Source organism: Carcharodon carcharias, chromosome 14 (genome assembly GCF_017639515.1).
Source record: "Carcharodon carcharias isolate sCarCar2 chromosome 14, sCarCar2.pri, whole genome shotgun sequence".
Taxonomy (NCBI): Eukaryota; Metazoa; Chordata; class Chondrichthyes; order Lamniformes; family Lamnidae; genus Carcharodon; species Carcharodon carcharias.
The window spans coordinates 142,408,744-142,435,543 of NC_054480.1; the positions used below are offsets into that span (position 1 = coordinate 142,408,744).

At 41.4% G+C, this 26,800-nt stretch overlaps 1 protein-coding gene across 6 annotated transcripts in view; it reads right to left on the reverse strand.

Moving 5' to 3' along the window:
• Positions 1 to 26,800, reverse strand: part of LOC121286884 (rho GTPase-activating protein 45-like) — a 191,983-nt gene that overhangs the window by 153,556 nt on the left and 11,627 nt on the right. For all 6 annotated transcript variants that reach the window (XM_041204097.1, XM_041204096.1, XM_041204101.1 and 3 more), the window contains one exon: positions 24,913 to 25,255. In XM_041204097.1, the coding sequence (XP_041060031.1) occupies positions 24,913 to 25,255 (343 nt within the window). The remainder of the gene's footprint in view (positions 1 to 24,912; positions 25,256 to 26,800) is intronic.

A 26,800-nucleotide genomic window follows, 5' to 3' on the forward strand; every position in this document is an offset into this window, starting at 1 on the left:
ACACTGGGTACAATTTGTTAAACTGCCAATCTCACTCAGTGGTAACATTCTTTAGTAGAGTAATGCATTCAATCTTCACGTCCCATTTGAGTACCATCATGACCTGTTTAAAACAAGCTTAAGATGTCAGACTCATGCTCTCTTAAACCTATTGATGAGATGCCAAGAAATCTTTCTTATAAATCAAATCCACACCAAGTACATATTTGGACAGAAGAATTTTACAAGTGTAAAAGATTGGACATTGTTCCAAGGGCCATCGGCAGCAATGACATCCCTCGTCTTGCTAGCTACAATGCGATGAAAGTTTAAAATTCAAATTTAGAAAGGAAGGGAGTGACTTCCTGTTTATATTGGTGTGAACTAAATTACTACCTTAGCATTGATAATTCTACTTCATTAGGTGTGAAATGCATTGAAAATAATTCTCATTAAACAATGTTTCATCAATGAAGCTTCTTTAAGCATTTTCTTCTTCAGCAGTAACTGTAAATGCTTATCTATGTGCTGACAACTGTCGATGCGCAACACTCTATAAGAGGGTAAACAGGAAACGGTGCTTGCAAAAATAGTGCAGAAACAGGAAATGTTGTCATCTTGACCAGACTCTCTCCCAGTCCACGGTTATGCTTCAGCGCAGTGATATTAAGTGAGGAAACATGCCAAAATATTGGCAGCTGAAGTCAATAACCAAAGTACAACCTGTCAGAAGAACATTTACTAACTGGCTCCTCAAACAGCCAAGCCTATTTTTTGGCCACTTTGTTCACCAGCAACACTGACTGCTTTGTTTTCACCTCTTCCCCCTTTGCTTTGCTTGGACCTTTAGCAGCTTAATGATGACAATTCCGGTTCTGAATTTTCAGCAGAGTTTGAAAGGAATAAGAACATAAGAAGTAGGAACAGGAGTAGACCATTTGGCCAGTCCAGCCATTCAATAAGATCATGGCAGATCTTAAAGGCAAAATACTGCAGATGCTGGAAATCTGAAACAAAAACAAAAAGGGCTAGAAAAACTCAGCAGGTCTGACAGCATCTGTGGAGAGAAAGAGAGAGTTAATGTTTCGAGTCCGTATGATCAGAACAGTTCTCGAAACGTTAACTCTGTCTTTCTCTCCACAGATGCTGTCAGACCTGCTGAGTTTTCCAGCACTTTTTTCATGGCTGATCTTCTTGTGTTTCGATTTCCACGTTCCCATCTAACCTTTGATTCCCTTGCCTAAGAATCTATCTACCTCTGCCTTAAAAGAATCAATGACCCCACTTCCACCACCTTCTGAGGCAGAGAGTTCCGATATCACACAACCCTCAGAGAAATATTTCTCCTCATCTCTGTCCTACAAGGGCAACCCCTAACTTTAAAACAGTGCCCCCTAGTGCTGGACTCACCTACAAGAGGAAACATCCTTTCAATGTCCACCTTGTCAAGGCTGTTCAGGATCTTGTATACTTCAATCAAATCACCCCTCACTCTTCTAAAAGTCCACTGCAAACAAGCCCAGTCTGTCTAACCTTTCCTCATAAGACAGCCCACTCATTCCAGGTATCAATCTAGTAAACCTCCTCTGAACCGCCTCCAATGCATTTACAACCTTCCTTAAATAAGGAGACCAAAACTGCACACGGTATTCGAGGTCTCACCAATACCCCTGTATAACTGAAGCATAATACCCTTATTTTTATGTTCAATCCCTCTCATAATAAAGGATAGCATTCCATTAGCCTTCCTAGTTACTTGCTGTACCTGCATACCAACTTTCTGTGACTCATGTACTAGAACACCTAGATCCCTCTACACTCAGAATTATGCAGCCGTTCTCCATTTAAGTAGTATTATGCTTTTTGTTCTTCCTGCCAAAGTGAACAATTTCACACTTTCCCACCTTAAACTCCATTTTCCAGATCTTTGCCCATCATTCAACCTATCTACATCCATCTGCAACCTCCTCATGTCCTCTTCACAACATACTTTCCTACCTGTCATTGTGTCACCTGCAAATTTAGCTACCATGTCTCCACTCCCCTCATCTAAGTCATTGATGTAAATTGTAAAAAGTTGAGGCCCCAGTACAGACACCTGTGGGACGCCACTCGTCACATCCTGCCAATCGGAAAAAACCCATTCATGCATACTGTTTGCTTTCTGCCAGCCAGCCAGCCATTTCTATGCTTGCTAATATGTTATCCACTATATCATGTGCTTTTATTTTCTGTAATAATCTTTGATGTGGCACCTTATCAAATGCCTTCTGGAAATCCAAGTGCAGTACGTCTACAGGCTCCCCTTTATCCACTGTGCATGTTACTCCTTCAAAAAACTCCAATAAATTGGTTAAACATGATTTTCCTTTCATAAAACTATGCTGACTCTTCCCCATTTTCTTGATCTCTTTTAAGTGCCCAGCAATAACCTCCTTAATGATTGAATCTAATAACTTCCCCACGACGGGCGTCAAACTAACTGGCCTATAGTTTCCTGTTTTCTGCCTCGCTCCCTTCTTGAGTTTAGGGGTTATTTATTATATCAAATGAATATAGAATCTGCACGTGGCTCACTGCATTAGAAACACAAACCTGTTCTATACATGAACCATTGGCGCACTATTTCTTAAAGTTAACCTTGGACACCAAGTGCACATTTTCAATTCTTAATTATAATCTTTAACTGGATGAAAACCCAGAGTTCAACAGTTCAAAAATCCTAGTTCTGAATCTTAAATGCCATTACTAAATCTGGATTGCTTTCCTTTTCTTGGACGATTCATTCCACCAAGTAACAGATTGAGTGGACAGTTAGGTTACAATCACTCCATGTGATGGATGCTTTAAGAAACTTGCACGAAATCCTTTGCTATTTTCGTCAAAGTGTTGACTCATTTCACATCCTTCAGTGGATTTCTTCTAAGATAGTACATCCCCGTAATTAACTTTGTTGGGTTAATTCTAGCTAATAGTCATTTGGTGGTACAGAAGTTGAGTATTGCTGAAAAGAGAGACAGGTTGTTGAAGCTTTTCGTCTTGCACTCATCAGGCCAGATTCGTAAGAATACCAAATCTAGAAAGGACAACAATTTATACTGCATGAGATCTACTGGAGCTCATGCAGTAAAAATTGTTGTTCCCTCTAAATTTGGTATTCTTGTTAATCTGTCCTGATGAGTGCAAGACAAAAAGTCTCTTTTTTCATAAATACTAATTCTAGTTAAACCTAATAGTAAAAAGGCATGGATGAGGGTTTCATCTATCATAGTATCGCCCTCTGCGGCTCAGCATTAAGTTTTGATTGACAACAATCCTATGAAGCGATTTGGGATCTTGTGCTACGCTAAAGGTGCTATAGAATTTCAAGTTGTTGCGTTAGAAGGCTCAGAAGATTCATAATGTTATGAATGCACAGGCATATGTCTGTCACTTGTTCAACTTGTGAACAGTGGAACATAGTTAAGTTGGTCTTCAACTCTGAGAACTTCAAAAGACTCGATGGATCCATCTCGGATGAGTTACAAGATTCTTTCTGTGTCCTTATTGTGCCACAACCCACAGCTGCCCCAAGCTGCCAACAGAGTGTTCAGATTATGGTAAATGGATGGCACCATTATTAACCCAGGCAAGGAGTACAAGCAGACTGAGAAAAATGTTTATGAGGAGAACAGCAATTTTTTTTTTCTGATGTTGTGATTAATATTATAGCTTTTAAGACATATTTGATGGGAAAATACAGTCAAAATGGCAACATCAGGTGATTTAATCGAACTGCTATTCAATCTATCCCTCGAGACAACTTGCCCTTCAATTTATTTTTAATCATTGCAACTGTGAGGGAAGAAAATATCCAGTGTGTATACAGGGCATCGACATTTCATACCCATTATTTGTAAATGACTTTATGATTTTGGTACCTATGTTATGCAAAGATAATAAGAAATGAAGAGATGAATGAGTAATCAGTTCTGTCCACTCATGATAAAAATCACATACCAGCTCTCCTCTCATACTCCCCATATTAAAAGACAGTTCGTAAACAACTTATCTTTATAACATTGGACGTCTTTCACTCCTAGCACTAATTAATCAGGTCATTCCATGAGTGATTTCAACGTATTAACATCAGCCATTACATCATGGCTGCATTTGGAAGCATCATGAGCAGCCTTCTCTTTCTGGATGGTGTCACTTCACTATATAATGGGAAATTAGAAATGTCAAACATGTTAGACCCTATGGTAGGGCATTTCCTAGGAACAGGATTAATGTTTCAGTGTCAATTATACCACTCGCCAGAGTGGTGGTGGCATATAAAGATCTGGTTCATTCCCAATCTCCACTACATTGCCTGATCTCAGCTGTAGCAACCACTGGGTTGGATGAGTGAAAGGAATAAAATCTTATATTGCAGCTCCAGGTCACCTGCTGGGAGGTCCTCAAGGTATAGAAGGTACACTTAGCAGTAATAAATCATTTCCACTGTCTGATCAGATGGTAAATGTGAGGACACAAGCTTAAGACAATGAATTAAAGGGGAGGTGATAAAATAATTCTTTATCAGGGGGTTCATAGGATGTGGAATTCTCTGCCACAAACCATTGCTGAAAGAGAAACCTTAAGTGCTTTAAAAAGGGAACTACATAGTTGAAAAAGAGGAACATTAAAGCTAATGGAGAGTGAATAAGTTTACAGTGAGTGACCTATGTAGGTTAGAAAATAACTGCCCAAATTTGCTTTGCTGAATGACATGTTTCTGTGTGTAACATTCAATTAATCTATGACCAAATGATGCAAAAGTGTGGGTGGGATTGGGATGGAGTGTGATGCCTCCCACAATTAAATAGCCAGCTGATATTCTGGGTGGAATTTAAGGCCCTCCCCCAAGGTGAGTTTGGAGGTGGGGGGGGCGGCATTTAATTGGCTGGGAGGATGCCTGGTGGGGACCCCACCACCTTCCTGTCTCTGCCCAGATTAAGTGTGGGGCAGGAATGCTGGTGGGTGGCCTTCTCACCTTGCTGCCAATTGAGGCCCTTGGATCTGTTGGGGTTGCTTTCAGGCTCCCAGGCTTGTTTAAGGACTTGGCATTGGGAAAGAGGTGGTCTGCTGAGAGCCACACTTGAGATCCTTGATCCCAGGGAAGGTTTGCCGCTGCCCACTTAAGTGACTGATGGGCACCTAACTCAGCAGGCCTTCTTGGAGGAGACGAAGCAGGGATCTTGCCGGCTCTCCAGCCGGCGGGGGGGGGGGGGGGGGGGGGGGGGGGGGGGGGGGGAGTCCCCCGTCACTTGCGTTAAATACCGCAACCTTTGTCTACATTTGCACGTGAAAATAGAAACTTCGGCAGTGTGCTGAGAGGTTGCCAGAAGCTATGAAAGCCAATCTCAGCGCAATGCAACTCCTTCAAGAGAAGAGGGGAAAGGTGACCAGAATCAGAAAAATAAAATCAGTTATGAGTGATTAAACAACAGAGCATTCTGTTTCTCATGGCCACCTTAAATCCTGCTGAAACAGAAATATGAACTTAAAATCCATAGAACTGCTGGATTCCCATTTATTTTAACCATATTTAAGCACTGATCTGAAAGACAAACATCCCTTGTCTGCTCCCTGGAGTGAAATGCAGCAACAATAAGAAAGATCTCAATGATTCATTTTTAAGCCGATGCACTAATATTGATTCTATTCATTGACACAAGTTCTATTAAAAATTACACTCGCTATTTGGATCCCACCGAACCAGCTGGGCCATTCCCATTGTAAGTAACTGAAATTCTTAAAAGTAAAGGGTCTCATAATTAACTTGCGTATTTTCCTGTTTATGTACCTCTGTTTTGCTACTAACCCTTAGGCTACTGGCACTTTCAGGGATATTCTTACATTGTTTTATTTTGTTTGATTTTTAGCCCATATACCAAGAAGCTGCAAAAGTGTTAATATTACAGTAACAAAGTTTAATTGCTCTGTTTTGTTCCCTAATTTTAAAACTTTAATTTGGCTTTATTTCCAACCGAAATACCATATTCTACTTATTATAAACTGCCTTTCATATTTCATTTCATTCTAAATTGTTTCCATCTTCCTGCTCCCCACCTTTACCTAAAAGGAGCTTTCATTGGCTGAAACCTAACTTTGGAGGTCAGTTTTTCATCCAATCAACAGGATTGATTCTAAAGATTGATCAGGTCTCATGAGAAAACCCATTCTTAAACGTGAAGCTGCTGTTGAATAAACTTGTTAATCGTCTTAACCTCCAACAGAGCTCAGAGAAATTCAACTGTGGCACTCGAAGGGTTAAAATGAATATTGGGCAATGTCAAAGCAGAATGCTTTGTGTTCAGCAAAATTATAGACTCCCTGTGAAGGTCTTTGAAATTTTTGTAAATACCATGCCTGGTAGGGGAGCGTTGCGTACCAGCTCCAGAGCAAATAGCAAATATGAGGGGGAGAAAAGAGACTTCAAAACCAGCTTCCGTGGCTTTTAGACTGGTTCAATGCCGCACTCCCACTGTTTGTTATGGAACCATTCCAGGATGCCTAGGAAGTTCTACTTACCGTGACATTGCCCAGACACTGTGCAGGGAGGGAGATACCACTATGTCAATTCACAATCTCTTTTCATTAAACGCACTTTGTAGAGTGAACATTTTCCCAAAAAGTTCTCTATATCATCAATATATCGAACATTTTTACCAGTACATCAAATAAATTTATGGGGAAACTATTATTTTCGGCTACAATAACAAGGAGTACTTTGAACCACAAGTACACTCAACTTTTCTTCCCCTTGTGTTTTAAAAGATGACAACAAAACAAAATAGATTTGGGCTTTTGACTCTGTTTTTCTCTCTCCACAGATGCTGCCTGACCTCCTGAGTGTTAAGTTCCAATAGCTGTTCGGCAATAAAGACTGAGACCAAGACAAACTCCTTTTTTTTATTTCTGGTATATAAAACTCTCTCCAGAGAGAAGGTTATCCTGTTATCCCTTTTATACATTCAAATGGGTATTTGGGTTGTTAACTGATAATTACCAGTTGAGCTCCTTGTGAGTTAACTGTTTCATTCCCCAACAGCTTCCCCTCTTATGAAGAAAGTAACCCTTAAATTTATATAATCACAAAAAAAAAATAAAGATGGATCTTCTCTTCCATAACACAAACATCAATATACATTTTTCATTCAATAAACCCACCTTATTCCCCCCTCCTTAACAAAACCACATGGATAGAAATGTCCACTCAAAAAGAATATTCCTGTTTTGTCTTCTCAAAGGAAAAGACATCCCTCCTTGAGGATCTCCAGTAACTTTTTAGAGCTCGCTCCTCTTTTGATGAAGCAGCCGGTCAATTGGTGGCTGCTGACAATCCATTTGATCTTGACAATCTCCTTATTCTCTAGCATCTGTTTTAAGCTTGCAAGGTCAATTCGCAATCTCTTTTCATGAAATGGACTTTGTAGAGTGAACGTTTTCCCAAAAAGTGATTTATTGTCTATAAGACATTCAATAGGTACCATTCCTGAATACTCTTTTTCATTTAAAATTTCTGCCAGTCTCTTTCATATAAAGAATGCCATATCTACTGCCTCAACAAGGACGAAAGTCTCTGCTTCTCTGCTGCCAATGTACTTTTTACAACTCTCCTTGCCAAATGGCAACATTTACTTTCACCCCCCTCCAACCATGGGAAATATTATAAATCCTCCCGCACTCAGAAATCCATCACAAAGGTTTGCATAAGACGTGTTACTAAACATAAGTTTCATTTTCCTAACATCACCCAAAGGTGGGAATTTCAAAACATATATACTGCTCCATTATTTGCTTGAATCAACCTTGGGATCATTAATTTTCGTGCTCAATTCTAAAACATCAAAACTGATGTCTGGACTTGTTTGTTTGCCTGGCCAATTGAGTTCTTGCTGTTTGGTATCCTTTATTAGTTTATCATCTAATTTGTTTGAAGCCACTAAGACTTTGTGATCATATGGGCTTCTGCTCCTAGTAGCGTTACCAGACTGTGCCATATTCCTTGACCTCGTTAAGCTATGGCCTCTATCACATTCTGGACTGTTATTTTTTGATCTCCTTCTCCCATTTATAGATGTTCTTTCAACAGTTCGTGATCTCTTCCTAGAGGCATGTTCACTCCCAGGCCCAATGTCTGAACTGATACTGCGTTTTCATGCCTTCCATTTTTGTACTTCGTGTTCCCAATAAATAGGCCTAACCTCCTGTCCTTTATCTCATACATTTAACCAGTCTTTATATTTTCCAGTGGCCTCCCCTGCTCTACCTACAATCGTCACACCCCTCCATTGGCTAGTCCCTTCAGGCAAGTATGTAACTTTAGTGCCGGTTTTTGGTAGTTGTGCTTTGGAACAAATCGCCTCATCATGTTCATCTGAATCACTGTGTCCATCTTCAGATACCCTGTCAACCTCAGCAACCTGGTCCTCACAATCATGCAACATACGGATATGAGAAGTATATGGTTCCTCATCCCTTCCTTTAACCCTTCTTCAGACCCACATATTTTTAATCCATGCCAACTAACCTCGATGAGTGTACCAGAATAGTCTGGTTCTCATACTGTAAAATGACTGTTTTACCATCTACCCGGGCCTTTCCAATTGTTAAGCCCTTTTAAGGAACACTCTTCTACTTGCATGTAGTGCGTTTTAATGCTCAGAAAAGGTAAAACTAAATCATAGTTCCCTCCGAAGCTAAGGGATGATCACTCAGGACTGAAGGAATTTTTGGGTTTCTACCAAAAACCAACCGATATGGACTAAAGCCCCCAACCATCTACAGTGAATTCTTGGCATGGACAGCCTATGCTACAGCTGATGTTAATTTACAGATTGGTCTAGTTGCCAATATTTTACGAAGCATCTCCACATGATTCCTTTCATACACTCCATTCCTAAAAGGGTCTTCTGCTGCTGTATTCATATCTATTATATTCATGTTGTTGCACATATCCCAAAACTCATTGTTAGCAAAGTCCACCCCCATTATCAGTGACGAATTTTGCGGTGGTCCCCTTATTTTCTTTTCTTTGCTGTATATGATTGTTGACTGGCTAAACCTTGTTGCCAAATCTATAAAATATCCTACACCTTTAAATCCCTCACTAAGGGTAGATTCACTATCGGCCACGACGGTGTCCTGCATTTCTTACATGTAGAGGAGATAAGCAATAGATGTGATATAAGTTTAGTGTACTCTCCATCCATTATTCCTGCATCCACTAGCAAAATTTTTAATGTTTGGGAAGAAGGGTTGGCAAACTGCTAATGCAATTTTAACACAATTAGCTTTTTGTCCTGCAAATTCTTATCCCCCGATGCTATTAGCACTTCCTTAATTTCCTTAGTAGAAAAATTAGGCTTCATAAAAGGAATTCAATAGTGTCCAGATTGCATAAATTGTAAAACCACAGGTTTTCCAAATACATTAGCCTTGTCATTTTCCATGTCCAGCTTCATTTGCGCTTTCTTCATTGATGGTCTGCTCAACAGTTACAGTATTTCACTAGACACTACATCCGTGCTGATGAAATGATAGACTCCAGCTATCTTACAGGACATCACTACCCTTTTAAAATATTTTAGGGTATTATCATCTCCAACTCTAAAACTGGTGGAACTCTCAAATTCTTTAACCTTATTCCAATCCTTGTCATTTAAAGAGTCCGGGTAGCATTTTATCCACTCTATTCCACAGACTGTAGACATGCATCACTATCTAGCACCGCACAGTTAAAGGGCTCTGCCACCAAGACATTTATCACTGAGCTGAAACTACTTGTAACTAATACAATGCCCTCCCTTTGGTCAATATCTCCATCTTCTTCTGAGTCTTCTGTCTCATCTTTAATTTTGAACATCTTATTGTATCATTTAGGACAGTTCATTGCATTATGGTATCTTGAATCGCATCGGAAACACAGATTGACTACACCCTGGGCATTTCAGGGATTCATTCTTTTGTTGTCATTCCCCAATTCTTTTCTCCTACCATAATTGTCCCAGGTATTTCTGTCCCCATTGTTTCTAGTTAGAAATCTCCTTTCATACTGATGCCTGTGTCCTGTTTCTAAACGATATTGCCATCCCGTTAACACTGTATCCTCCATTGTCTGTCTTACCGCCAAATGACCCATTTGCACCATGAACACTGCAGAAAGGAATGTTTTCCTAGGAATTTTTTTTTAGAGCTTCTGACATCTGTTCTAGCAGTGTGTGTCTTTCTGCAAATTTAACTCCTGTCAAAACTAGAAGTCTGTCCATATTTGATACTCTGGCACAGTCTAGTAACTTAAATGCCAGCATTGATTGGGGAATTTCTAGATGGAATTTTTGCAATCTGCATATGGTCTACTGAATTCCATTGTGTAATCTTCTATGGAATTATCCTCCAACCTTCTGAATTTGTCAAGATCTGACCACACTTCATAAGAACTTAATAAGTCATCCTTCTGCTAGGTCTTATCCATAAAACCTAATGTTTCCAAACATTAATCTGTGTCAAAATGCTCAAACGCCAACTCCGAAAATACTTTGCATCTTATTTTGCTTTTGTATGGCAACGAAGGTGCCAAGGCCATTCCTAGCTTTTCCTTTGGCAAGGACGTAACCAGTGTCCACATAGTTACTTCATTCCTCCGTTGCTCATACGGTTCATCTCAGAAAACATTGGTGGCTAATCATACCCAGAAACTCTACATTTTGATTCAGCCATTCTCCAAAGTTACTCCAAACTACTCTTCTCAAAGTTAACTCCAAATACAGACTTTTGTCCAAAAAGAGTTTCCAATCTTTTTACATACAAGCAGCAGCCATACTCTGCTACCACTTCTAAGCTCCAGTGGCAATAAAGACCGAGACCAAGACAGACTCCTTCAGAGAGAACTTTATTTCTGGTGCATAGAACTCTCTATAGAGAGAACTTGCCTCACCTGTTATCTCTTTTACTCTTTTGATTTAAACCAAATAAACTAAATTAAAAAGCTGCCCTTAAAGGGAATGTTATCCCTTTTATACATCCAACTTGGTACTTAGATTGTTAACTGATAATTAGCAATTGAACTCCTTGTGAGTTAACTGTTTCCTTCACTAACACTGAATACATTTTCTGTTTTTATTTCAGATTTCTGCTGTCTTTTGCATTGTTAAAATAAATTCAGCCTGGATTATTGTTATAAATATCCTTACAATAAACTCTGAAAAACCAGTCTATTCCATGTCATGTTAGCAATCCCAATCAAATGCAACTAATAAAGTACCTGAGTTTGTGCCATTTAATTTTTTTGCAAAGCAGATTATTTGATTAAAAATTATTTGAAAAAGTGTGAAACAAAATTGATCAGGATAAAATATTGGCAGAATTATTACTGACAAAAACATTGCTAAATTTGAATATGAATTTGAAGGGAAAAAAGCTGACACTTTAAAAAAAAATGAAAAATTCAACATTAAATCTAGCAACACCCTTTGAGAGAGCGCAATGCATACCCGCAAATGTAATCATAATGGTGGTATTAGGTGGCCTCTTCAGCTGCAAAAGTGATACTTGAGTATTTTAAAACTAGCGTCTGAACCTTTAGTTTTGTGTTAATTCCCAGCTATCATTTTCTACATTACACCAGCATGTCCTGTAGGATTGTTCATGGCAAGTCAGGGAGGAGTAATTGGTTAGTGTTCGACTACAGATGGGAGATTGACAGCGTGACTGCAAGGTGTGCCAGTATGACCTGGGACAACGACCTCCTGAAACTGGCCCTCGGGGCTCATAACCATGACACTGGTGAGCTGCAGACCGTGATTATGCTTCCCAATGAAACTTACCTGCCAGTCCCACAGCAGGACCAGACAGCTTTACTGGACTGCTGGAAAAACTGCTGTAGAACATGAAAAACTAGTTGGCGAATGTGTGGTGCAAACTCCACCTAGTTTTTGATTAATTTCAGAGCAAGCCCTAGAACATGTGACAACTCTATTCAGCGTATTCAGGTCGGATGTTAAACTGAGGGACTGACTGGCCTCTCAAGCCGGTGTAAAAGATCCCATGGTATTTCTGAACAAGAACAGGGCATTGTCCAAGTGGCCTGGCCAACATGCGCCTCTCAGCCAACATCACCAAAAACAGATTCATTTCTCCATCGGTGTTTGTGGGGTCTTGCTGTGCGCAAACTGGCTGTTGTGTTTCCTTATATTACAACAGTAACCACACTCGTAAGGTACTTGATCAGCCAAAAAGCACTCTGGGACATCTTGGGGTTGTGAATGGCGTTATGTAAGTGCAAGCTCTTATTTCTTTTTCTTCATATGCAAAGGGTCTAGTGCATTTTAAAGGTAGCTGCAGGGATTACCTGAGGCAAGTTTAGAATAGGACATATTTCAGGCCACCTTGGGATATACAGCACAAACTCCACAAAAATTTCATGGTTGCCCCCACTTAACACTCAGAAAATGGGTAAAACCAGATCCAATTCTTCCTCCAATTATATATATATATATATATATATATTTAAAAGGATTTGAAAACTATTCTAGATATCACCGGGATTTTTTAATTTTCCATTTACCTCACACCATCCCACAGCATTCTTGAGAAAAGGTGGCAGTGGCTCTTTGATCTAAAGCAGCGAGTTCTTCATCCTGTCTCTATTTTTGTGGACGCTTCATGTATGGTTGTTTCAGTCATAATAATTTCAAATCCCCTATTGGAACAGACAGTTCTGTAATTCTGCTGCATTTTGCAACTCATTCCTATTTGAAAAGAACCTGTGACTTTCCCAATGAGGAGGATTGTAGACTTACGGTGAAATTAAAGGGACAGGGCTGGAAATTGAACTTAAGTAAAAGCAAAATACTGCGGATGCTGGAAATCTAGAACAAAAACAAAAACACCTGGAAAAACTCAGCGGGTCTGACAGCATCTGCGGAGAGGGATACAGTTAACGCTATATAAATGTCCTTAGAGCTGTAAAATGGTGTCAGCGGCACGCATGCACATGTGTGAGACAAGTCTCACTGGGCACCATGTTGGTGTAGGTATTAGCAAGCAAATAGTGAACATCCACCAGAAGTATGCAGAGTAGACAACACTGATTTGATGCCAGTGCTGCCATTTTGGAACTCAACACTCCAGCCAACAACCTCTCTTAAACCCACACAGCAGAACATGTGTTAGGCAGCCAGAGGAACCCTGCCAATACTGTTTAAAGGGATCATCAACTACTTACAGGTCATCTGCTGGTTGACTTGTTTTGGCTGTTGCTACAAATGCTATAAGTGTTTGTTGCTTCGAGTTGCAAAAGTCTACTGGGAATGGTGTGGCAAGTACTGAAGGACTTTTTGCTGAGTTCAAAGCTTCTGTACAAACCAGTTGCCCCAAGACATGGATTACTAGTAGGCATTCTCTTGGAATACAGTATGATTGGGAGAATGAGCAGAGTAGGACAAGCTTCTCAAAGAGGGAGGAGGAGGAGGGAAAGAAATGTTCTCAGCAGAAATACAGTGAGGAATTGCAATTCACCAGCATTTATTAATGGCACATTGCAATCCCACACGCATTTTTGGGACTATCTAATTTAGTCCCAATGTCTTGCAGTCAGGGTTCCATTCAAATAATTAGCGAGAAAGGGCATAACAACGTTGCTATCTTTTTGTTGGATTTCTTTTGATTTTATTTGAATGCTTCAGTGAACTTGTGAGTGTTTGACAGTATTTTGAGGCTATCTTGAGCATTTGCTGTTTAAAATAGCAGCAGCTCACCGGACCCACTCAATATCCTTTGCTCTGAGGCCATAAGAGAAATGGCCTAGAGAAATTTGGTATCTCTGCTCTAGTCATTTTGTTATATATTTTCAGTTCACGCCATACGATAGTGTACAGTTACAAACATATTCTAATAAAGTTACTGCAGCATCAGGACAAGCTTATTATTGTAAAAATAAATCCTAAACTATCAACATACACAATAAGAAATTTAGTTGGTGAATATATAGATACATTCCCTCATCCTGCCATCTTATATTTTCATGTCTTACCTTTTAATTTTGTGCATTTAACTTTTTATAAAATTAATAACACACATTCAAACATTTCTGTGACACACCTTTCAAATGGGGCCAACCAGCCTCTACCCTGCTGATAATCGGGTTTCCAGGCAATCAAGTTGCATCAAAAACACATTGGGTGGAATTTTCGATTCTTAGTCCCTGCCAAACCTAGCCAGGAACCGACTGACAGCTGCAGTGGGCTTTGCCTTGTGTCTTTTACTGAGCTATGGCATTAGCACCCCACTTTCAGGTTCCCCAGTCAGTCAGGTATGGCAGGTAGTGTCAAGTGTCGCATCTGTCAAAGGGAGCATTTCTAATGTTAGGGACCACAGCCTGGGTCAGAAAGGCTCAGCCGCATATGGATTTTGGAGACTACAACAGCCAAGAACAGAGAGGAAACCTTGAAAAGGTCATTCCCAAGGTCTCTCACTTACCTGGCAGGAGGTTCTGCTGAGGGATTTTAGAGGTTTTAATGAGGTGAGCTCTCTCAAGGCCTCACCACACGTCCTCTCCCAGCAACGGATGACCATATCAGCTCAATCTCTTCTCGGCTACTTCCTCTGATACTCCCACATGTGACTCAGTCACATGAAGGGGGAACATGTTTAAAATGAAGTAGAAAAATTTCTTTGAGTTTTTTCTTACCATTGGAAGCCTCATCCTCCCTGTGGATGAGGTTTCGTAAAAAATGCAAAGGTCACCTTGGCCCATTCGCCACACTCTTCATTGACCCCCTGTTGTACTGGTTCCTGATCTTGTCCTTTCTCATTACACCACACATCCATCTTAGCATCTGCATCTCTTTAGTATCCATTCATTGTTCCTCTCTTCTTGATGGTACCCCAAGTTTCTACACTATACAACAAGGCTGATTTCACAACTGTTTTGTAGATTCCTCTTTTCCGTTTCAGTGATACTTCTCCATCACACAACGCTCCACTGCATTTCTTCCAATTACTCCAGCCACAGATAATCTGTTGTTTAATTTCCATTCCCATCTCTGGGTTGAAATTTAACTTAATAGCTGGGTTTGGGTCGAGTAAGTTAAAGCCTCCAAGCTTGCCTCCAATCTGCCCATTTCAGCTTTAACTGAGGAAGGGAGTTGGCTGGGTGACCAAGCTGCTCCAAGAGGGCAGTTTGGAACTTTAAATATGGATACAGCACTGGGTGATGGGGAATTGGTGGAATGGCTGACTCTTCCTTCCTGCCTATCCCAGCTCTGTACAAAAGCATATGGAGTGGGAGATGGAATCTGTCCTCATATCCATGGGAATGTCAGTCAGAGCTAGATTGAGCTCAGCTTTCTTAATATCCATGGTCAAATGGCCCTGTTGATTCTTATTGGTTGTGCTCATACATAAAGATAGTCCAACTAGAGGGGGGAGCTGCTGGTGCCTGACAACTGTAGGACGGCAACAAGCAGTACCCAGTACCTTGAGAAGAGGAGGTGAGAACATTGTTGGAGAGAAATACAATACGGCTTCACATCAGGGCTCTCTTGCCAGTCTATATCAATGAAAAAAATAATGAGAAGACATGGGAGTTTCCCTCAGATTACAGGAAATAACTTTCCATCATTTATGCTACTTCAGTCTCTGCCACTGTGCAGTAAATTTACACCAGGAGTTTGCAGCGAAACTAGGAACATCTAAGTAACAGTTGTTGCTCCACTCTATAACAACTGTGCCAGCAGAAAGTGACATCTAAAACCAAACTAGTTAGATAAGGCACAAATACCACAAGCTTCCACCGAACTGATGACTTGTGGGAGTGTACAGTCTCATAGAAGAAAGGAAATCGTTGCCACGGGATACAAAAAAAAGTTGCCAATTAAAAACCTACAGTAACTTGATGGCTAATGAGATCTCAGTAATAGGATTTCCAAAAGCCCCCATATCAACATCATCTGTCAATATCTTATTTACCTGTGTGTGGTTAATGAATTCCAATGGGAGTGCCATGTGAGCAGAATACAGCACAAACCTGGTATTTTATCATCCCAGCAACTAACTACAGGGGCAGAATTTTTTGCCAGTGGGATCCTGCCCCATTTTATGGCCCCCCCCCGCCACCAACATCCCACCCCACCACCCCCCCCCACCCCCACCACCCCACCCCACTGTAACAGGGCCATAAAATTGCACCCCAGGTTTGCTGGTTTTGTATCTTCTGAACTCAGTGGTGCCACCAGGGAGGCAGTGGCTGCTGCCAGTACTACACCCACCCCAGGCCTAGGATCAGCATTGGATCCCAGGCCACAAGTGACTGATGGCAGGTTGTGGGGGGCATTGGGGGGGGGGGGGTGGTTAAGGGGCAGGCGGGAGAGGGGGCCAGCAGCAAGGGTAGGGTGGGTGGCTTTCTGCATTACCCCCTGCCCCTCCCCAATGTGGGTCCCTTGATCAGGTACTGAGTGCCTCCAAATTTGGGGAACAAGGGTTTGCAGTCTGCTTGTCATGCTCTCCACATGGGGAGATCCCACCCACCACCAGCATTAATTGCCTCCTTAAGGGCGTCAGTTGGCGACGGGGTAGGAGGGCAGCCAGGGGCCTGCCCGCCCAGGACTTAATCGGGGTGGAGGCAGGGTCCCACAACCGTCCTGCCTGATTAAATGCCCCCTGCTGCCAAACTAGCTGCAAGGGAAGGGTGGAGGGGCTCAAAATTCTGTCCCATTTCACCATTCGTTCATCGTCATGTGGTCAATATCCTACGGTATTGAGGGAGTGCCAATGCCACATGGATTAACGCAGTTTAAGAAGGCGACTCACCACAACCTTCTCATGGGCAATTAGGAATGGACAATGAAAATCCGGCCTTGCCAGCGACACCCATAGTCCATGAATGAATCTTTAAAAACTATTACTCCCTGCTAAATTAGAAACCTGAAGCCACAGGAATCAGCAATCCTTAGTCGTGGCTGTAAATCATCCCTGTGGAGGAGACACCCCTCTACAATGATGGTCAGACAGCTTTCTTCTCCGCTTCATAATCCCTGGTGGGGTTGCTGTGGCCCTCATGTTTGGCCTGCTGTTTCCCTGATCTGCCTGCCATCCTTAATTGGATGTGTCCCCCATAGGCAGCTTCTTAATTGGCCACTTCCAGGAAGATCCAGGGAGACACCCAACCATGGCCAATTCCAGGTTCACGACCTTGAATTAAGGCCGATGTCAGAATTCCCATCCAACCGGGAAATTTCAGACCAACATTACAACTTAATCTGCATTGACTGTGCAGATGCCAATCTTCCAATAAAGTAACCGGAGGTGTGGCGTAATGAACAATAGTGACGGGAAATCACTCAGTAGGATTTATTGATATTTGAGAGTTAAAGGGCTGTTAAAGATCGATCAAAAATATAGTTTTTAAATGTACAAGTTCTCAAAACGGAGATGCTTGTTTTGTGAAAACTGGGGCTGCTAAAACCACTTGGCTGCTCTCCAACTTTTGTCTAAAGTTTATATGAAGTACATTGGGAGGCATCATTAAGTATTGTCGCTGGACTAGTAATCCAGACCCCCTGGGGACCCGGGTTCATATCCCACCACGGCAGATGGTGGAATTTGAATTCAATAAAAATCTGGAATTAAAAGTCTAATGATGACCATGAAACCATTGGCAATTGTTGTAAAAACCCATTTGGTTCACTGATGTCCTTTAGGGAAGGAAATCTGCTGTCCTTACCTGGTCTGGCCTACATGTGGCACACCAATGTGGTTGACTATTAAATGCCCTCTGAACTAGGGCAACTAGGGATGGGTAATAAATGCTGGCCTGGCCAGCGACTCCCACATCATGAATGAATTTAAAAAATAATAATAACGTGCTGTCTCCAAACTAACCCCAACAGTACATCTAAGGCCCAATCTCAGAAAAGTTCCCTCCATCGTCAGGCTGGCATTTCCAATTCTCACACCAGCCATTCTTTTGCCATCACTGACTGCAGCTTCAAATTTAGGAAGTCTCCAATTGCGCAGCTGGTTAAACACACACTAGGAACCAGGTTGAACGCATTTCACTTTGCACTCTTACAGTCCGCAGAGAGCTCAACTCACCATTCTGATCTGCATTAGGCCCTGAAGTGAAAGTGCAACAAAACCCAATCAAAAATCAGTATACTTTATGTCTCAACTGTCTTAACGAAGACAACTCTCCACAAGAATATTATCATCTTGTGGCACATAGTCTTCCCTTCCCCAGTAGAATGTTCCAGGCCAAAATACTCAAGATACACCAGTGTGATCTAGAATTTTTAAATAGCTATCAGAGTTCGAGAACATTTAGGTAAGATGTTTGCTTCAGAACTGGTTATTGTATAGCTAACAGACTGGGTGAAGAAAGGAGAATTTCCTGTTTCATTGTGGCATACCACAGAGTTTGCTGAAAGGAAGCTGAAGGTCACCATTGTGCAAGTTAATGCTGTCACAAGTAGAAAAACATCATTTAAGGGAAGAGAGGACACTTTGGACTGAAAGTGCTAGAAATTATCCCAGAATTTTTTGCAGTCGATATATCTCACTTCAATTATCTTCAGGATGCACCATGATTTTCCTAGTAACAATTCCCTGCTTTAAAAATCTTACCTTGGGCAATCTGATCACTTTTTAGAGCGCTCTAAGCTCCCAGGACCGACCTCAATTGTGAAGCCCCTTGCTGCCTTCAATGTGCACTTAGTGCAGATTTAGGTTAGGTGCCCCTTGTGGAGTGAGGCATGACCTTCCAGTCATGATGTGACAGCCTCCTGCGGACAGATTTTCACCAGCGTCACCAAGAACAGTGCTGAAATTCTAAATTACTGCTGCTAATGGGTACTCATTTGCCATTGCTCGAGATCCAAGCATTTTCATAATCATCGAAAACACTTCACTATTAAGCCATTAAAAATGTAAATCATCACTTATAGATTAAAACTTTTTTTTAAAAGAAAAAGGGCAGTTCAGTGACACAGGATGTTGGTCTAGAGGCAGAAAGGTCCCCAAAACAGGGCTTTAGATTTTTAGACCTTGTACTGAGCTAAGGGGCCTGAGGAGAGGCTTATCATTGAGTCCTCGCCCCAGCAGAGAGCCACAATAAGCAAACGCTTCATGGACAGCCATCACCCTTCCTATTTCTGATGGTAAAAGAAAAGTCTAACTCTTAAATTCTACTAGTTTCTTTTCAAGAAATGCTTCACTGGACTTTATCAATCCACTACATCTCCTGAGTAGCAGAAATACTCCCCAATATTCAAAGAAGGAATATGCAAATAAGAGCAGCAGACAAAGGGTTAGTTTGATGATGAAAATCCTGAACACATTGTACAAAAACCTACATTTAGACCCGGTATATTAACAGGAGCTCTCTTACACCAATAAGTCCTGTTCTGTTGCAGAAAGAACTGATGAAGAAGGAAAACTGTCAGTTAGTTGGCACATTTGGGGTCATCCATTTTAGTATAAAGACCCACCTGTTAAGTAGATGAACGAGTCTTTTATTGTGATACATGTAGTCTTAACACCGGGAGGAAGTCAACTCTGTGGCCACTAATATGTGGTTTAATCAACTGGGATCTTACTATGCACAGCACACAGAGATGTATGGTGATTGACACAAGAACCAGAGGCATCATGAGGATACTGTTTTCTTTTTAAGCGGAGAGTTGTTGTAACCTGGAATGTGATGCTTGAACAAGTGTTGGAAGCAGGTATAACAGCGACTTTCAAAAGAGAATTGGCTAAATAGTTGAAGGTAATAAAAGTTACAGGGCTTTATGGAAAGAGCAGGGCAGTGGGATTAATTGGGTGGCTTTTGCAAAGAACTGGCACAGGTACGATAAGTCAATTGGCCTCCTTCTGAAGGAGGCTATAACATTCTCTGAATCCATATAGAAGAGTTGCCAACCTTCTAGGATTGTCCTGGAGTCTCCAGGAATTAAAAATTAATATCTTGGACATTGCTGTGAGAAGTTCAGGAGAAAAATCATGCTGCTAGTAAAAGAAATTAAATATTATTTTCCATTTTCTCTGAACACTTTCATTTATGAATGATAAAAAATACTGGCAAATTGGGGAAGAAAGCCTAAGTGGGCGGGGCTATTGGAGTTGGGAGGTCATGTTTTAAATCCCCCTGAGGAATATGTCCAACCAGAGTTGGCAACAGTGATAGCTGGCAACAATGGCAGCTCCCTGTGTACTGAGCCACCAGTAGCCAGCGATTGATGTGTAATACAGAGGACAAAAAAAATGACACACACAAAATTTTGGGCACTTTAACTTTGGCGTTCAATTAGCAAATGGACACCCTGCATTGCTAGGCCTTACCTGGAGACACTTTTGCATTAAAGTAGCATTTTCTATCTATTGTTCTCCATCATTACTGTTCACACTGGGTGGGTGAATGGGGGATTAAATGAGTTGCGGTCGAAGGAATCTTAAAAGTTGCTTTTTAACATCACCAGCTGTTAGCACTCTCACCTTGGAGGTGAAGGTCATGGATTGAAGTCTCACTCCAGGACTTGGGCACATGATACTGACTGACACCAATGGAGTATTGAGCAAGAGCGACGTCGTTAAGGTGTTTTCCTTTGGATGAGATGTCAAACTGACTCCCTCTTTGCACATTGGACACTGAAAAGTCTATGGAATTAGGTGAAGAAGCCAGGGAATTTTAATGGCGCCTTGATGAACAATCCTCGTTCAAGCAACACAAAGGAATGAGATTACTTGCTTTTCAGCAGCTAGAAGTCCATCATTTGTATGAAAAAGAAGTTCCTGCTATTAGGGCCTGTCTGAACATATGTCTTTTTGTCCTATTCCCACCGTTAACTTTGAAGTTACTTTTTGCTCTACTTTTTCTGTACTGTTCACTCTCTTACACAAGATCACATCTGATCACTGTTTCCAAGACTGAAATGTTTTTTCAATGGTTTCTCACACCTCAACCCTACGATGCTGAGGTTTAGTTTCCTAGTTCCAGAATTTAAATATTAATTGTTGACTAGAAATAGACACACTAGTCAAGACATGGCCTGACCACAGCACTATTCTGTTTCAGCATGACTGTTTCCAACTTTCAGTCTGTCTTTGCAATGGAGTTAAGGATTCTGTTGGCCGTTGCTTCACAGTGGGTTAGATATCTTGAGTGTGAAGCAGCCTTGTTTAGCCATTCCGGCAAAGTCCATGGAGTATTTATTTCATCTATTGTTCCTTCCTGTGCACAATGCTATACACTCATTCCAATTCAAAATGATCACAGCATATGAAAGACTTTGAGACATAATCAGGTATCACCAAACCAAGTATTTCTTTCCACTCAAATACACTTTGAAGCACATATAACGTGCCTGAAACTCTTTGGAGCAGGTCACTCCATGGCACAAGAGCAGCAAACAGGATTTCCAGTCCGCTCTTGGAAGAGCCTATGGACCCAAACTGCAGGGAAGGGGGTCATTTGTATGGTTGGAGTTGACTGCCAGCACGGGCCCTTCAGCAGCACTTACCTCGATCTAATTTTATAAAGAAAACAGACCACAGCCACTTCTGACGAAGAGTCATATTGTACTTGAAAAGTTAACACTGTTTGATTGCCAAAGATGCTGCCAGACTTGCTGAGTCTTTCTAGCATTTTCTGCTTTTATTACCACAGCCCCTTTGCCTGAGGTGCCCTCCGGCATTTCTAGGACAAAGGCAAAAATAAATTTAGGAGCAGTTGGCTCTAGAAAGTGGAACATTGTCCGCAGGGTTTGGGATCTTCGAAAAGGCCTCAAAAGGCATAAATTCTGCTGATCGAACCCTGTTAAGGGTGTAAAGGATGGCAGTTCCATGATAGCCTGGGAACCTCTTGACATGGGGGTGTGCATATGGATTCACCACCTGCTTCTCTTTACCAGAAAATGGCTGGAGTTCAGAAATAACATAGTGTAACCATGTTCCATCCCAAATTCTAGCCACAGACAGCTGATCCACATGCTCTCTGCCCTTTATCCAGGCCAGAAATTTTTGGGCCTATGGCCAGAAATTTACCTCCGTCGGTTGGGGGGTGGGGGGTGGGTTGTGCCAGGGTGGGCGCGACCCCGATCGGCGCCCCCGATCAGGGACGTGCCGCCATTTTACGTGGGCAAGCCAATTAAGGCCCGCCCAGCGTGACGCTCGCCTGGAAGCGCTGAGCACTCCCTGTGCGGGTGGGGGAGGGGGGAATTCCCTGAGAGGTTCCCTGTGCTCCTTTGCGCATGAGCGTGAAATAGCGCAGAGCTCTCCCCGAGGTGTGGAGGTGCCTCAGGGAGATTTCTTTCAGTGCTAAGGTTTTAAATTAAGGTTTTTAACGCTTTTAAAACATGTCCCCTCATGTGACACTATCACATGAGCTGGGACATGTCAAAAAATAAATGTCTAAATTTTTATTAGATTTTACAACACTTGGTGAAACCTCGTCCCGCCCGTGGATGAGGTTTCAGGAGAAATGCGAAGGCCGCCTGCGCTCTTCCCTTGCCCGACAACCTTAAGCAGCTCATTGCATTGATTTAATTAGGTTTTAAATGGCCTTAATAGGCCTTTGAAAGTTTGGCTGTGCGCCCACCGAACTGAAAATCCAATTGACATACGGTGGTGACATTGGGACGCTCGCCTGACCTCACCCCGCGTCATTTTACCTGTCGGCGAGCAGGCCCCACCCCACCTCGCAGACGGGAATATTTTTCCCTATGTGTCTGTCAGAATTCAGTTGCAAAGGCTCTCAAAAATGAAATTAACTAGGCAAAATCTATTTAAGATATTTACACTGTAATTATACGTAGGACTATTTTCCACTATTAGCTTCTATAAATATAAGTCATGCCATCAAATTTGAAGAGGAAAGCCACTCTATAGTATAGTAGAGTATTAATTATTCTTGTGACCATATGGAACTAGCAACTAGTCTTACTGAAGTTAACTACATGGTACAAGTCCTATTATACTTGTCTTTGCCTAGTGAGAGACATAAATAACTACAGGACCAGACATTCTCCTGCAGTCTGTGACTACCCAATTATAAGCATGCACATGATTTACATATTAAGCCTCACTGTTTGAAGTATGCATAAATTATAATTAGGACGTGGTTACCTTGATGCTGTGAAAGTTAAAAGTGATTAGAAATGTAAAAATTGTATAGTCCATTTTCTGAACACTCAGAAATACCTATTGTATGTGTTCCTTATGTAGGAACACATCATTAGGCACCTTACTTTCCACTATGCTCAAATGCAGTTCATAGGAAAAGGACTAGAGACAAGCAAAGGCAAACTTTCTGTGGACTTTGTATCATATTTCACTGGGCTTATAAGGCCCATTCCAATGGAGAAACTATGCAGTATGTTTTATTTATACTGTAGTACACTTTGTACTGAAGGGTAGCCTCTATAGAGGCCACTCTCTAAATTCTCCTCTGGATGACATTGGTTCTACTATATACCAGTATTAGTTGAGAACTACTAATCCATCTTAGGGAGATTCTGTTTGTGTCAGCAGTGAATCAGTGAATTCAAATGCCATAAAGAATGTGTGGGCTCAAGAAGAAGTACAAAATTGGGCTCTGCTTTATGACAATGCAGCATATTCACAGTTCAAGTTGGAATGACATGCCTTTCTATCTAAGAGATGGTTGGAGGAGGGAGAGTTTTTAAACAAACCACAACTCTTCATAGAGTAAGGAGATGAGTAAAGAGCAGAAGTTTGGGGAACTGTGACGTCAATGCTGAAAGGAAGATGTCCCTGAAAGTGATTTAATGTAGTTTTTGAGTTTTCAGATTCAGTAAACCACCCCTGGGGCAAGAGCCTCATCATTACTCCACAATAAATTTCAGCTAAATATTATGGAAATTAATTTGGGAGATTTCAATTGGAATTTAAACCTTAGTTGACTTTCATACCCAGGTATGCTGCCAAACTGGGGCAGGCCAGCAGGCCAAGTATAGAAGTAAGTTAAAGCATGATTCTGGGTAAGAGAACCACCCTGGCCCACACTGACAACCCCCACCCCACCCACACACACACACACACACACACACACACACACACAACCTCGCCCCCTTTTTCTCCAGTGCAGTGAGATTCTGAATTTACTGAATTTCAAAACCTGTCAAAATGGATTCATATTCAAGCAGCCACATCTCCCTTCCGTTCTCTAGGCTTCTATTCTTTACTAATCTCATTACTTTGGCGATTGTGCTTTTATCTTCAAAACCAGCATTACAGAGGCCAAACCACGAGTGGTACAGATGGTATTTATGTGAATGCAGGAGACACAAACAGGGATAGAGAGAAAAAGAGGAAAGAAGTGTAATTGTAGCTTGTTTTTATTGCCAATTTTTAGCCGGCCTTGCAGCACCATTGGACATGGAAAGAAGGACAATTCAATCAGATCGAAATCTATACATTTAAACATTAAGGATGTCCATATTAATCAGTAAGAATAATTCGTAGTGGTTAATGCTTATCTGGACAGTAGAATGGGTGAAATGACAATAGAATGGCCAGTGAAACAGACAATCCCAGTAATCTTGATAAATGCAAGACTGCGTTCAATGGAGTGAAAATAGGGAAAGGTGTTTAACAGATGATCTTGCCTATTTTACACTATCTTTTAAAATCAAAATTATCCAAAATGTGTTTATAAAGATCACAGAACTAACTCCAGCAAATAGGCAATTTGCTTACTTCCTCCCCACCTCTTAGCAGATATTGTAGATGCTGAGCATTGATAATATTTCCTGATTAAAATTCCGTCTTCAAAAATGAGTCGGTTTATCTTCGGCTTCCATTCTCTAACTGCACTACATGTGTTATTGTTGCCTTTTGCCAAGGCCCAGTGTTCATGTACTCTTCCGATTTCTGAAGGTCTCCACTTACCTTCTAACACAATGTCCTTCAGTTTCTCCACGGTTTCAGCAAACCTAGCCACGTCATATAGCAACTGCGTGATCTCCTCCACCTCTGGTCCCTCATAGGTTTCTGAGTTGGTACTGTACGCTGGAGAGGATTTATACCCTTTGCTGTATCCCCATGTCCCAGAGCCTACTACTGAGAAACCAGCAGCACTGGAGTGTCTACTCAGTGTGGTTGGCCGCTTGAGAGTGTTGACAGCACTCGGGCTACTACTGAGCTTTGTCATGGAGGTGTTCCCAGCAGATAGTTCAGATAAGGTGCTGGTCTGCAAGGCAGGTATCTCAATAGCATCTTTACGAGGCAGCTCCTAAAAAAGGAATAGGAAAGAATTGTAAACTATGATATTTGAAAGACAGGAATCCGATTAAGCACAAACAAGGACAGCTGGGAGGCATGTTTTGATGTAAACCCACACTTCCCAATCTGCATTCCTCTTTTTATCTGGAAAATTCACGTTACTGTAATTTTCCATCTTTACTTCCTTGTACATGTGACTTCCATCTCCACTTCCCTGCCGTCACTAATGGCAGGACGCTAAGCATTCAGTGTGTAAGGAATTAGATGAATGATGCAGGTAAATGCACAATAATGGCATGGTTAAAGTCTGGCAATGTAAATGACTCCTACTGGTGGTGCCATCCACCGTTTGTTTTGGCTGCGGACATTCAGTCCACCTGTACAAGCTGGTGGCCTTGGCATTTCTACTGCTGAAGTCTGCTCCACATTATAAACAGGATGGATCCACAGTACTGGGATCCAGAACTATGAATAGAAGCAGCCTTGTGCATCATATAAACTTGATATGAATGTTCCTCTTTATGTTAATTATGTTAAAAATAATTGAAAACATACAAACATACAAACTAGGAGCAGGAGTAGGCCACTCAGCCCCTTGAGCCTGTTTCATCATTCAATAAGGTCATGGCTGATCTGACTGTAACCTCAACTTCCAAATTCCCACCTACCCCTATAACCTTTCAACCCCTTGCTAATCAAGAATCTATCTAGCTCTGCCATAAAAATATTCAGTTTGTTTCCACCGCCTTCTGAGGAAGAGAGTTCCAAATACTCAAAACCCTCTGAGAGAAAAAAAATCTCCTCATCTCTGTCTTAAATGGATGACTCCTTATTTTTAAACAGTGACCCCCTAGTTCTAGATTCTCCCACAAAAATAAACATCCTTTCCACATCCACCCTATCAAGGCCCCTCAGGAACTTTTATGTTTCAATTAAGTCACCTCCTACTCTTTTAAACTCCAATGGATACAAGCCTAGCCTGCCCAACCTTTCCACATAAGACAACCCGTCCATTCCAGGTATTAGTCTAGTAAACATTTTCCGAACTGCTTCTAATGGCATTTACATCCTTCCTTAAATAAGGAAACCAATACTCCAAATACACAGTACTCCTGATGTGGTCTCACCAATGCCCTGTATAACTGAAGCATAACCTCTCTACTTTTGTTTTCATTTCCTCTCATAATAAATGATGCCATTCTATTAGCTTTCCTAATTACTTGCTGTAGCTACATACTACCTTTTGCGATTCATGCGCTAGGACATTCAAGTCCCTCTGCATCTCAGAGCTCTGCAATCTCTCACTATATAGATATTTTGTTTCCTTTTTTATTCTTCCTGCCAAAATGGGGAATTTCACATTTTTCCACATTAAACTCCATTTGACAGATCTTTGCCCACTCACTTAACCTATCTATATGCCTTTGTGGCCTTTTTATGTCCTCTTCACAATTTACTTTCCTACCTATCTTTCGATGATCAGCAAACTTAGCAACCATACCGCTGTTCCCTTCAGTCAAGTCATTTACATAAATTGTAAAAAGTTGAGGCCCCA